General features: G+C 54.3%; 1 protein-coding gene across 1 annotated transcript in view; it reads right to left on the reverse strand.

Moving 5' to 3' along the window:
- LOC133349342 (voltage-dependent L-type calcium channel subunit alpha-1D-like) overlaps positions 1-13,089 on the reverse strand; it is a 180,603-nt gene that overhangs the window by 68,799 nt on the left and 98,715 nt on the right. Inside the window, 9 exon segments of the mRNA XM_061562693.1 lie at positions 3,064-3,174; positions 3,380-3,538; positions 4,033-4,234; positions 5,600-5,746; positions 6,440-6,492; positions 7,682-7,789; positions 10,610-10,697; positions 11,205-11,311; positions 12,972-13,031. Coding sequence (XP_061418677.1) covers positions 3,064-3,174; positions 3,380-3,538; positions 4,033-4,234; positions 5,600-5,746; positions 6,440-6,492; positions 7,682-7,789; positions 10,610-10,697; positions 11,205-11,311; positions 12,972-13,031 — 1,035 coding nt within the window.

Raw genomic sequence — 13,089 nt, forward strand, 5'->3', positions numbered from 1 at the left:
TGGTGCTCTGCAGTGTGTGCTGCTCTGCAGCGTGTGGTGCTCTGCAGTGTGTGGTGCTCTGCAGCGTGTGGTGCTCTGCAGCGTGTGGTGCTCTGCAGTGTGGTGCTCTGCAGTGTGTGGTGCTCTGCAGTGTGTGCTGCTTCTGCAGTGTGTGCTGCTCTGCAGCGTGTGGTGCTCTGCAGTGTGTGGTGCTCTGCAGTGTGTGGTGCTCTGCAGTGTGTGGTGCTCTGCAGCGTGTGCTGCTCTGCAGCGTGTGGTGCTCTGCAGTGTGTGGTGCTCTGCAGTGTGTGCTGCTCTGCAGCGTGTGGTGCTCTGCAGCGTGTGCTGCTCTGCAGTGTGTGCTGCTCTGCAGCGTGTGGTGCTCTGCAGTGTGTGGTGCTCTGCAGTGTGTGCTGCTCTGCAGTGTGTGGTGCTCTGCAGCGTGTGCTGCTCTGCAGTGTGTGCTGCTCTGCAGCGTGTGGTGCTCTGCAGTGTGTGGTGCTCTGCAGCGTGTGCTGCTCTGCAGTGTGTGCTGCTCTGCAGTGTGTGCTGCTCTGCAGCGTGTGGTGCTCTGCAGTGTGTGGTGCTCTGCAGTGTGTGCTGCTCTGCAGTGTGTGCTGCTCTGCAGTGTGTGCTGCTCTGCAGCATGTGGTGCTCTGCAGTGTGTGCTGCTCTGCAGTGTGTGCTGCTCTGCAGCGTGTGCTGCTCTGCAGTGTGTGGTGCTCTGCAGTGTGTGGTGCTCTGCAGCGTGTGGTGCTCTGCAGTGTGTGCTGCTCTGCAGTGTGTGGTGCTCTGCAGTGTGTGGTGCTCTGCAGTGTGTGCTGCTCTGCAGTGTGTGGTGCTCTGCAGCGTGTGGTGCTCTGCAGCGTGTGCTGCTCTGCAGCGTGTGCTGCTCTGCAGTGTGTGGTGCTCTGCAGCGTGTGGTGCTCTGCAGTGTGTGGTGCTCTGCAGCGTGTGCTGCTCTGCAGCGTGTGCTGCTCTGCAGTGTGTGGTGCTCTGCAGCGTGTGGTGCTCTGCAGTGTGTGCTGCTCTGCAGTGTGTGCTGCTCTGCAGTGTGTGCTGCTCTGCAGCGTGTGCTGCTCTGCAGTGTGTGCTGCTCTGCAGCGTGTGGTGCTCTGCAGCGTGTGGTGCTCTGCAGCGTGTGGTGCTCTGCAGTGTGTGCTGCTCTGCAGCGTGTGGTGCTCTGCAGCGTGTGCTGCTCTGCAGCGTGTGGTGCTCTGCAGCGTGTGGTGCTCTGCAGTGTGTGGTGCTCTGCAGTGTGTGCTGCTCTGCAGCGTGTGGTGCTCTGCAGCGTGTGCTGCTCTGCAGTGTGTGGTGCTCTGCAGTGTGTGGTGCTCTGCAGCGTGTGGTGCTCTGCAGTGTGTGCTGCTCTGCAGCGTGTGCTGCTCTGCAGTGTGTGTTGCTCTGCAGCGTGTGGTGCTCTGCAGCGTGTGGTGCTCTGCAGCGTGTGGTGCTCTGCAGCGTGTGGTGCTCTGCAGCGTGTGCTGCTCTGCAGCGTGTGGTGCTCTGCAGCGTGTGCTGCTCTGCAGTGTGTGGTGCTCTGCAGTGTGTGCTGCTCTGCAGCGTGTGGTGCTCTGCAGCGTGTGCTGCTCTGCAGCGTGTGGTGCTCTGCAGCGTGTGGTGCTCTGCAGTGTGTGGTGCTCTGCAGTGTGTGCTGCTCTGCAGCGTGTGGTGCTCTGCAGCGTGTGCTGCTCTGCAGCGTGTGCTGCTCTGCAGCGTGTGGTGCTCTGCAGCGTGTGGTGCTCTGCAGTGTGTGCTGCTCTGCAGCGTGTGCTGCTCTGCAGCGTGTGGTGCTCTGCAGTGTGTGGTGCTCTGCAGTGTGTGTTGCTCTGCAGCGTGTGGTGCTCTGCAGCGTGTGCTGCTCTGCAGCGTGTGGTGCTCTGCAGTGTGTGGTGCTCTGCAGCGTGTGGTGCTCTGCAGCGTGTGGTGCTCTGCAGCGTGTGGTGCTCTGCAGCGTGTGCTGCTCTGCAGCGTGTGCTGCTCTGCAGCGTGTGGTGCTCTGCAGCGTGTGCTGCTCTGCAGTGTGTGGTGCTCTGCAGTGTGTGCTGCTCTGCAGCGTGTGGTGCTCTGCAGCGTGTGCTGCTCTGCAGCGTGTGGTGCTCTGCAGCGTGTGGTGCTCTGCAGCGTGTGCTGCTCTGCAGCGTGTGCTGCTCTGCAGCGTGTGGTGCTCTGCAGCGTGTGGTGCTCTGCAGCGTGTGCTGCTCTGCAGCGTGTGGTGCTCTGCAGCGTGTGGTGCTCTGCAGCGTGTGCTGCTCTGCAGCGTGTGCTGCTCTGCAGCGTGTGGTGCTCTGCAGCGTGTGGTGCTCTGCAGCGTGTGGTGCTCTGCAGTGTGTGGTGCTCTGCAGTGTGTGTTGCTCTGCAGTGTGTGTTGCTCTGCAGTGTGTGGTGCTCTGCAGCGTGTGCTGCTCTGCAGCGTGTGGTGCTCTGCAGCGTGTGCTGCTCTGCAGCGTGTGGTGCTCTGCAGCGTGTGGTGCTCTGCAGCGTGTGCTGCTCTGCAGTGTGTGGTGCTCTGCAGTGTGTGCTGCTCTGCAGCGTGTGGTGCTCTGCAGCGTGTGCTGCTCTGCAGTGTGTGGTGCTCTGCAGCGTGTGCTGCTCTGCAGCGTGTGCTGCTCTGCAGTGTGTGGTGCTCTGCAGCGTGTGCTGCTCTGCAGTGTGTGGTGCTCTGCAGCGTGTGCTGCTCTGCAGTGTGTGGTGCTCTGCAGCGTGTGGTGCTCTGCAGCGTGTGCTGCTCTGCAGCGTGTGGTGCTCTGCAGCGTGTGGTGCTCTGCAGTGTGTGGTGCTCTGCAGCGTGTGGTGCTCTGCAGCGTGTGCTGCTCTGCAGCGTGTGGTGCTCTGCAGTGTGTGGTGCTCTGCAGCGTGTGCTGCTCTGCAGTGTGTGGTGCTCTGCAGTGTGTGCTGCTCTGCAGCGTGTGCTGCTCTGCAGCGTGTGGTGCTCTGCAGCGTGTGGTGCTCTGCAGCGTGTGCTGCTCTGCAGTGTGTGGTGCTCTGCAGTGTGTGGTGCTCTGCAGCGTGTGGTGCTCTGCAGCGTGTGCTGCTCTGCAGTGTGTGGTGCTGCGGGCCACACCGTGCCGCGTCAGCGCTCACCCTGGGCTTGAAAGCGACGAGTTTGAGAATCATCTCGGCAGTGAAGAGCCCGGTGAAGAGCATGTTAAACGCGTCCATCGCCTCCCGAAACGACTTTGACTGCCCGTAGTGCTGCAGCACAGCCACCCGCACAGTCAGCACTGATAGTGGTGGTGGTGACGGTGGTGGCGGTGGTGACGGTGGTATTGATGGCTGTGATAGTGGTGGTGGGGTGACAGTGATGGTGGTGATAGTGATGGTGGTCATAGTGGTGGTGACGCTGATGGTGATGGTGGTCGTGACGGCCAGTGGTGGATTTGGTAGCGACAGTGCTGACCTGCATGGCGAGGCACAGCGTGTTGAGCATGATGAGTCCAAACATGAGGTACTCGAAGGCGGTAGAGTTCACCACGTACCAGACACGGTACTGGTATGGGTTCTTGGGGATGTAGCGCCTGAGAGGGCGAGCCTTCAGCGCGTACTCCACACACTGCCTCTGTGGGTAGGTGAGTGGGTAGGTGAGTGGGTAGGTGAGTGGGTAGGTGAGTGGGTAGGTGAGTGGGTAGGTGAGTGGGTAGGTGAGTGGGTAGGTGAGTGGGTAGGTGAGTGGGTAGGTGAGTGGGTAGGTGAGTGGGTAGGTGAGTGGGTAGGTGAGTGGGTAGGTGAGTGGGTAGGTGAGTGGGTAGGTGAGTGGGTAGGTAGATGTATAGGTGTTAAAAAGGTAAAAAGGTATCAACCCATCCATCTATTCACTCACTCACTCACCCACCCACTAATTCACTCACCCCCCCACCCACTAATTCACTCACCCACCCACCCACTAATTCACTCACCCACCCACCCACTAATTCACTCACCCACCCACCCACTAATTCACTCACCCACCCACCCACTAATTCACTCACCCACCCACCCACTAATTCACTCACCCACCCACCCACTAATTCACTCACCCACTTAACCCTCCTACCAACCCACCCACTCACGGACCTGGTTCTTGTCGAGTTCACAGTTCTTGTACTCCTGTTCTCCTTGCTCCTGGAATGTGACGATGACGAAACCAACGAAGATGTTCATCATGAAGAAGGCGATGATAATGATGTAGATGATGAAGAAGATCGAGATTTCGACGCGGTAGTTGTAGATGGGTCCCACGTCCTCGGCGTGAGAGTCGATCGCGCGGTGCAGCAGCCTGGGAGACGCACGCATTCACTGTGAGCACAGACTCGCTCGCTCGCGTCGTGCAGCCACGCGGTGCAGTTGTGGTGGAGTGGGGTGTGGTGTGGTTGTGTAGTGTGATGTGGTGTAGTGGGGTGTGGTTGTAGTGGAATGAGGTGCAGTTGTTGTGGAGTGTGGTTGTGGTCTAGTGGGGTTTAGTGTAGTTGTGTGGTGGGTGCGGTGTGGTTGTATTGTGGGGTGAGGTTGTGTTGTGTGGTGACCGTGTGGTTGTGTAGAGGGGTGTGATTGTGTGGTGCGGTGTGAATGTGAAGAGGGGTGCGGTGCGGTTGTGTAGTGCGTTGTGGCTGTGTAGTGGGGTGAGGTTGGTTGTGCGGTGACGGTGTGGTTGTGTGGTTGTGCGGTGTGGTGCGGTGTGGTTGTGTGGTGGGGTGCGGTGTGGTTGTGTGGTTGTGTGGTTGTGTGGTGGGGTGCGGTGTGGTTGTGTGGTGGGGTGCGGTGTGGTTGTGTGGTTGTGTAGTGGGGTGCGGTGTGGTTGTGTGGTGGGGTGCGGTGTGATGCGGTGTGGTTGTGTGGTGGGGTGCGGTGTGGTGCGGTGTGGTTGTGCGGTGCGGTGTGGTTGTGTGGTGGGGTGCGGTGTGGTGCGGTGTGGTTGTGTGGTGGGGTGCGGTGTGGTGCGGTGTGGTTGTGTGGTGGGGTGCGGTGTGGTTGTGTGGTGGGGTGCGGTGTGGTGCGGTGTGGTTGTGTGGTGGGGTGCGGTGTGGTGCGGTGTGGTTGTGCGGTGTGGTGCGGTGTGGTTGTGTGGTGGGGTGCGGTGTGGTGCGGTGTGGTTGTGTAGTGGGGTGCGGTGTGGTTGTGTGGTGGGGTGCGGTGTGGTGCGGTGTGGTTGTGTGGTGGGGTGCGGTGTGGTGCGGTGTGGTTGTGCGGTGTGGTGCGGTGTGGTTGTGTGGTGGGGTGCGGTGTGGTGCGGTGTGGTTGTGTGGTGGGGTGCGGTGTGGTGCGGTGTGGTTGTGTGGTGGGGTGCGGTGTGGTTGTGTGGTGGGGTGCGGTGTGGTTGTGTGGTGGGGTGCGGTGTGGTTGTGCGGTGTGGTGCGGTGTGGTTGTGTGGTGGGGTGCGGTGTGGTTGTGTGGTGGGGTGCGGTGTGGTGCGGTGTGGTTGTGTGGTGGGGTGCGGTGTGGTGCGGTGTGGTTGTGTGGTGGGGTGCGGTGTGGTGCGGTGTGGTTGTGTGGTGGGGTGCGGTGTGGTGCGGTGTGGCTGTGTGGTGGGGTGCGGTGTGGTGCGGTGTGGTGCGGTGTGGCTGTGTAGTGTGGTGGAGTGTGGTTGTGTTGTGGGGTGTGGTGAGGTTGGTTGTGTGTTGACGGTGATCCTCTTTCCACTCACGTGGGCCAGCCCTCAAAGGTGGACACCGTGAAGAGGGTGAGCATGCCCGAGAGCACGTCGTCAAAGTTGAACTCGTTGTTCTGCCACACACGCCGCTTCGTGAGCGGCTGGTTCACGTCGCCGTCCTTGTACACGATGAAGTGGCCCCTGGGGAACGGCGGCACGGCCACTAGAGTCACGCTGCGAATGCGCTGCAGGGCTTGGGTTGGATTGAGTTTGGTTCCGATCCCATCAGCGATGCTGCAGATCTCATCCCAATTCACCAACACTAGACTAGAGTTCGTGCGTAACATTAACAGATGTACGCAATATATTACAAATGATAACACTATATTACCAATAGCGTGTGTGCACGGTGTGTATGAGTGTCAGTGTAGTGTGTGATAATGTGGTGAGCAAAAGTGTGGTGAGTGTGTGTCACTGCGTGCAGCAGTAGTGTAGCGGTTAGCGCACTGCACTACAAAACCAGGCGACCTGGGTTGGATTCCTGCTCACGGTCAACACCAGTGACGAACATTTGAATTGGTCCTGGGCATCCCCGAGGTCTACTCAGCCTCAAACGAGTACCTGGTGCAGTGTGTAAACATCGCTACTAGGAAGACAAGGGTGGCGTGATGCTGGCCACCAACTCCCTCGTGTGCTGTGCTGGCCTTCATAGGTGCTCGCGAACAACTTTCCCCAAAAGTCTGTTGAGGCTATATGGGGGATCTTTGCCTTTGTTGTGTTCGGTGGAAAGTGTGTAAGTGGAGTGTGTGGGGAATTCGCTGCGTCAGTTCTGCGTGCAGTGTGGCGAGGGTGGTGAGCAATGCATGGGGCGCTGCGTGGTGACGTGCAACGCACTTGCAGTCGGCCGGCGTGTGCTTTGCTTCGTCCGTGCAGCTGTAGAAGGTGCCCTGGAAGCACAGAGGACGGAGGCGTCTAAGCACTGCACGAGTCACCATTGCACGCAGCCGGTGATCAGAATCAGAATCTGTATTTCGACTGAAGGAGGAATCCGATGAGCTATGAAGGTTGTTTTTTACAGATGTCCAGTAGGGGCAGGTTACAGCCAAGTTACAACAAACAAATATCAATAGGCGTGAAAAATGGATAAAAGGTGAGCAAGTTGCTATAGACATACACACATTATATAAACAAACATTCCACAAGTACATACATTCCTGCCGATTTTTCAACACTAAATGCAAGCTTGGGCAAGGCAGAAAAATAACAAAATAAACAGTCCCAGACCACACCAAGACAACACAAAGTCCCTCAATACAATTGCACATTCAAATTGAACTATCGAAGCACGGCTATGGATCAAAGTGACAGACTACATTTGCATATGTCGTCGTATCCAGCACCAATCTTCTGCTTCATGTCGCTGTAACAGAATAAGAGGCAAGGCATCGCTAAACCGCCCTTCACCGCCGAGCTATGGATGTTCACCCAGGTTATGTTCATTTCTGCTTTCCATACTCGGCGCATTGGGATCGACGGGCACAATGCGCCGCTTGACAAATGAAAATCGTCCCGTAAATTCTCGGGACGATGGCGCCGCCTCGTGGCTCTTGACCCGAAGTGCCGCGGGTTTGGTTTGCGCGCCACACCCGTGCGACTGCTCCCACCTCGTGGTCACATCGGGGATAGAAAACACTGCCGAAGCAACAACCTGGGTCATGCCCCCCACATTCACTCTGAATCACCCCCACAAAAATCAAACCAAAAGCAGCATATTGCTTGGTGATGCACAGGTGAAAAGCGTGCGGCCTGTGGTAGGGTGAAAGGATCTCCATGTGCTATGAGGACAAGATATTGCCCGGCTCGTCACCTCATAGACGTATATATCTACCTTTCAAGGCCACAGTGTTGTTCAACAAATGTGCTGACTATTGTTATTGTTTGCGCTTGTGCGCCGCTCCCAACGCAAAAGCATCACCAAATAATTTGTCTAATTCACGAGTAGTTTTGCGAAAGCAACTTCCACGAGCCGTCCTCTAACACGACGCCTCTCACGGCATCGCTGCTGTAGCACAAGTAAAAATGTCATGGGAAATAAAATAACGCCGAAGTTATACGCGCGTTATCAGAGCACCGCACCTTGAACAGCTGAACACCCACGCAGGCGAAGATGAACTGCAGCAGCGTCGTGACGATCATGATGTTGCCGATGGTGCGGATCGCGACGAACACGCACTGCACCACGTGCTGCGGAGACACGGGGCGAGAGTCAACGGCGCTGGGGCGGCGTGCGCCAAAGCAATATGTGGTCAGCAGCATCACACACACAGGTGTGTGTGTGTTGCTGCTACAGGTGTGTGTGTAGCAGCATCACACACACACAGGTGTGATGCTGCTACAGCTGTGTGTGTGTGATGCTGTGTGTGTGTGTGATGCTGTGTGTGTGGTCAGCAGCATCACACGTGGCTGTTGCGTACAACAATGCCATCGAAGCTGCCATGGAACAGCGGCGTTACTCTTGTGGCTGTGTCACTCTTCTGGCTGTGTCACTCCTCTGGCTGTGTCACTCTTCTGGCTGTGTCACTCTTCTGGCTGTGTCACTATTCTGGCTGTGTCACTCCTCTGGCTGTGACACTCCTCTGGCTGTGTCACTCCTCTGGCTGTATCACCCCTGTGGCTGTGTCACTCCTCTGGCTGTGTCGCTCCTCTGGCTGTGTCACTCTTCTGGCTGTGTCACTCCTCTGGCTGTGTCACTCTTCTGGCTGTGTCACTCTTCTGGCTGTGTCACTCCTCTGGCTGTGTCACTCCTCTGGCTGTGTCACTCCTCTGGCTGTGTCACTCTTCTGGCTCAGGAAGCATCAGAGATGCTTCGTTTTCTTTTCCGTATCAAAACCTCATTCACGTCAAACAATTATCGCTGCTGCCGCTGCACGGAGAACAAACTCGGCCGATGTTGAAATCCTGCTGCTGCCGTATCTGCAGATGTTCTCGCTAACCGTCGGTCAGTCATCTCCTTGTTGCTGTTCTTGTGAAATTCTTCCATCTGATTCCTCCACTCACATTGAGGACTCGATCTACCAGATTGAGTGTGTTGTTTCATCCACACTGTGATCAACCACCATACTGCAGGTCACAAGAACTCACTCATCCACCATAACCACCTCTGCCAGCAGCCACTCAGCCCGCTATAGATGTGGGGGAATTCAACGGCCACCACACACAGTGGGGCTACTCAAAACATCGTGAAGCCGCAGCGAGACTTTGGCACAAGACACCTTCCGTATGTACGACCCTAAAGAGTTGGGCACGTTTCAAGCAGCCTGTTGGAACGAGGAGCACAACCCAGACTCATGCTTTGTCGAAAAGGACGCGAACGGACAGCGTGAACTGCTTCACGAACAATTCGAGGCAATTTTCCAAAAAGCCAACACAGACCTGCAGTTGCTCAAATTTAACTTCTGATACCGGTCATCACTGCTGTGTGAACAGTGGCACAAAGCAGATGTCCAGAATAAACAACTCATTGAAGACCCAAACATCGCACCGCCTGGCATGGACATTTCTCATTGAAGGAATCAGCTGCATAGAAACATCGACAGGCCGTTGTGCACATATCCTTCATAGATGCAAACTTAGAGACACAGCGACAGCAGTGTGGTTGTGGCCAGGGGCGGTTTCTTCATTAGGGCGATTGGGCGACGCACCACCAATGTCATTTAACCACAGAGTCACGCTAGTCGTCACTGTGCCTCTGGATATAGTCCAATCAGCGTCATGTCACGTTCTGTGGAGTACCGCCTCTTTTTGGGCGATTTCACTCCGGCTGAGAATCGCCCCGAGTGGCCCCATAGACTTACATTCAAAGATGTTTTTTTTCGAACGGGGGGCGCTGCAATGAATTATCTATGGCTTCCGGGAGGGCTCGCCCTAACGTGCTTACGTCATCATACGTAAGCACGTTTCATCCAACAATATAATTTGTCGCCACCTAGTGGAATCTTTAATAAAACAAAGTTGAGTGGATTGTATTAATAGTGAGAATAGAAACAAACAAGATGTATTGTAAGAGTCACTTTATTTTTCATTAATATTAAAGAAGTGAAGTTGCCTTTACATGCTTAAGCTGTTAATTTATCCATTGCATGGGTGGACCTTATCCTTATCAATCATCCAGACATTTGCACCCCCTGAAAGATTTTGCAGGAGCCGCCACTGGTTGTGGCCATACAACCCAAACCATGGACCATAAAAGTAAACCATTATAGTCTGTTCTCATTCAGTGGAAGAATAGGAAATATTAACAAACTCACTCCTGAAGGCCTCTCATGGCAAGCAGACCTGGACATTGCTAGATAGCTCCTGAACCATTTTGCTGCCAAATTCAGAAATAGACGAGACTCATTCAGCCACCCATCCACTCACGACCCCACTCACTCGCTCGTTCTACCAGGCACCCAATATATTCACTCACTCTACCACTCAATCACCCACCCACACACCCACCCACTCACCCACCCACTCACCACACTGCAGGTAACGGCCTTTCTCTTGATGCTGCTTCCCTTGCACTGATCTACTTTGTAATTATTAAGTTTGTACCGCAGTGGGGTTTGCTTGGTAGCATGGGGATGCTTTAGTTTAATCTGTTTGTGTTTTGGTGATTTGTTTACCTTTTTTGTGCTTTGCACGACTATCGCATTTTCGTATTGTTTGTTGTTTTAACGTTCTTATCCGCCCCTACTGGACATTTGTGAAAAGAGCTTTATAACCTGATAACTCATCAGATTCCTCTAGTATAAGTACATATTCTGATCTAATTCTAGATTCCCTCCTCCCATCATCGTATCTTACGATAACTTGTCTCAATAAATAAAAAAGAAACTTTTATCGATTACAACTTTGATGGTGCTGTTTGTTGCTGGTTGCTTGACGATTTTGGCCTGTGCTAAGAAACCTTGTGTTTACTTCACTCGCTCAGTAATTCACTCAGTCACTCACTCACTGGTGGCCAGTCACCTCCCTATGGCTCTTCTATCGCCACTACCGCGGTCACCGCTCCCAACGCACCTTGAGGCCCTTGGCACGGTTGATGGCGCGCAGTGGTCGCAGCACGCGCAGCACGCGGAGAATCTTCACCACGGAGATGGCGCTCGACCTGCGAGGAGATGCACACAAAGACAAAGCTCCCCCGTGTAGCCTACATAAGCTGTTGGGGAAAGTGCTGCTAGTGAGTAGCACCTATGAAGGCCGGCACTGCACACGAGGGGGTGGGTGGCCAGCACCACACCCGACCATCATTGTCTCCCCAGTGGCGATGTTTACACACCGCACAGGGTACTTGTTTAAGGTTGAGTCGACCAATCGGAGGCCTAGGATCAGTTTAGGTGCATGAGTAGGTGGCATGGGTCATCCGAATGAAAGACTAACTAAAAAAAAGTATGGGAATGAAGCAAAGAAAAAATTAGGGCAAAAACAACCGCAATACAGAAGAAATTACACATCGTACCAGGTACTCATTTGAGGCTGAGTCGACCTCGGGGAGGACCAGGACTTTTTTACATAATCGTCAATGGTGTTGGCGAACTCGGGTCTCTGGGTTCGTAGTACAGCGCGCTAACCACTGCACTACTGCTGTCCACATACACGCACACGTGCTTCTCACTGAATGCCGAAGGAGATGAGGGAGACTCCCACCACCAGCAGGTCCAAGAGGTTGAAGTAGCTGCGGCAAAACGAGCCCTTGTGCACAAACGCGCCGTAGGCCGTCATCTGAGCCATGGGGAAGTGGGTGGGGGAGGCACAGCAAGCACTGGAATCAGAGCAACATTGATGGAGATGATGGTGAGGGTGGTTGTGGTGGAGGTGATGAGGTTAGCGGTGGTAGTGGCAGTTGCTTTTTCTGGTGAGAATTGAAAAAGCAAGTGGGTGAGCAGGTGGGTGGAAAGGTAGGTGGGTGTTCAATTTGGTGAGTGGGTTGATCGGTAGGTGTATAGATGAGTGGGTAGGTGGGTGTGTGAAAGTTATTGGAAGGACCGGTGGATAGACAGGTGGGTGTCTGCAACTCCCCTCCCCGAGCAACCCTTGCTGTTGACTCCCTGCGCTGCCTCTTCTACTCTTGCTAGTTATTAAATACGTCAGGATGCTTTTTGTCCCACGTATCCATGTCCCTCTAATTTGTTTAGCAGCTTCAGATTAAGTTGCTCAAATGAGCATCGCAGCCATTGGTGGGAATTCCGTATTCATATGGTGGGAGTGAGTCTGCTGAGAGAGCAATCTCTGTTGTCTGATGGATAGCCTCACTGAGTCTCAATACTTTTTCAGGAGGGTCCTTTCAGGCAATGTTGCCGGCGTGTATTTCTTTAGCATTAGGGTGGCTGGCTAATGCCAGGCACTGTGTGGTATTTCTTGAGCTATGGGAGAAAACCAGAGAACCCGGAGAAAACCCATGCAGAACAGGGAGAGAACAAATTCCATAGAGTCCGAGATCGAACCCAGGCCCTTCTAGCTGCTAGGCACAAGTGTTACCTCTGCATCACCCTGCTGCCCATGATGGTGGTGATGGTGATCATGATCGCAGTGCTGTTGGTGATGGCGATGATTAGGGTTGCTGGCTGTTGTCACAACTAAAAAAAGCCACACACACATTGCGTGCTGTGCAGGTGAATCTACTCGTGCTGCATGCAAATGAGGCCTAGTGCAGGCGCGACGCTGGCGATGACATCAAACACTCTCAAGCCCTCTCGTGAGCCAGCCCTAATCATCCATTTAATGAACGTTAAATTGGCGACTGTGTGGCGTGATGGGTGGGTGGGGGTCTGATTCTTTGTTTTTTTTCTAAAGCAACATCAAAAGATGAGATGTATCCACATCGAGGCAGTCTCTTTGCCCTGTATTTGTCAGGCCGGGAGCGTGCGATGGGGAGGCAGGGGGTCCATCAGGGCAAGGGCGGCGCCGTATAAACCTCAGCTGTCACCACAACAATGTGAGTGATTACTTTGTGTTGTGTTTAATATAGTTTTCAACTAGGATCCATATCTAACAGAGATGGTCCTTGCCTAGAAACATCTGGCAGGTCACCAGCATTGCTTTCAGGGAGCCAGACTCTGCTAATGAGACACTGAACATCAAAACCGGTCCTGAATTTGACTGTGCTGAACCAATACTTCTGAAATAATGCACTTCTAGAAGGCCGTGCGGCAAATGGGATGTTAAAAAATTACTTTTATTGTTTTATGTACAGGGACATATATGTGAAGGTGATGAATTGTCTGTGTATAAATGTTTTTCTCCACAGCGACGTTCGTGATTATTTTGTGTTTTCGGCTTTAACCCTGAGATCAGCCAACTGCTAGCCACAGTATGGGCGACACGGCACCCGATAGCAGGAAAGAGTGATGCCAAATGCACACATGACGCCAGGGCATGTTACCTTGAGCATGATCTCTATGGTGAAGATGGTAGTGAAGGCATAATCAAAGTAGCCCAGGATCTGCAACCACATGAGACACGCATAGGCACGCATTACCACACAAAGTGGTATCGGCGGA

The sequence above is a fragment of the Lethenteron reissneri genome, chromosome 30 (genome assembly GCF_015708825.2).
Source record: "Lethenteron reissneri isolate LAM-NWPU_2019-01 chromosome 30, ASM1570882v1, whole genome shotgun sequence".
Classification (NCBI taxonomy): domain Eukaryota; kingdom Metazoa; phylum Chordata; class Hyperoartia; order Petromyzontiformes; family Petromyzontidae; genus Lethenteron; species Lethenteron reissneri.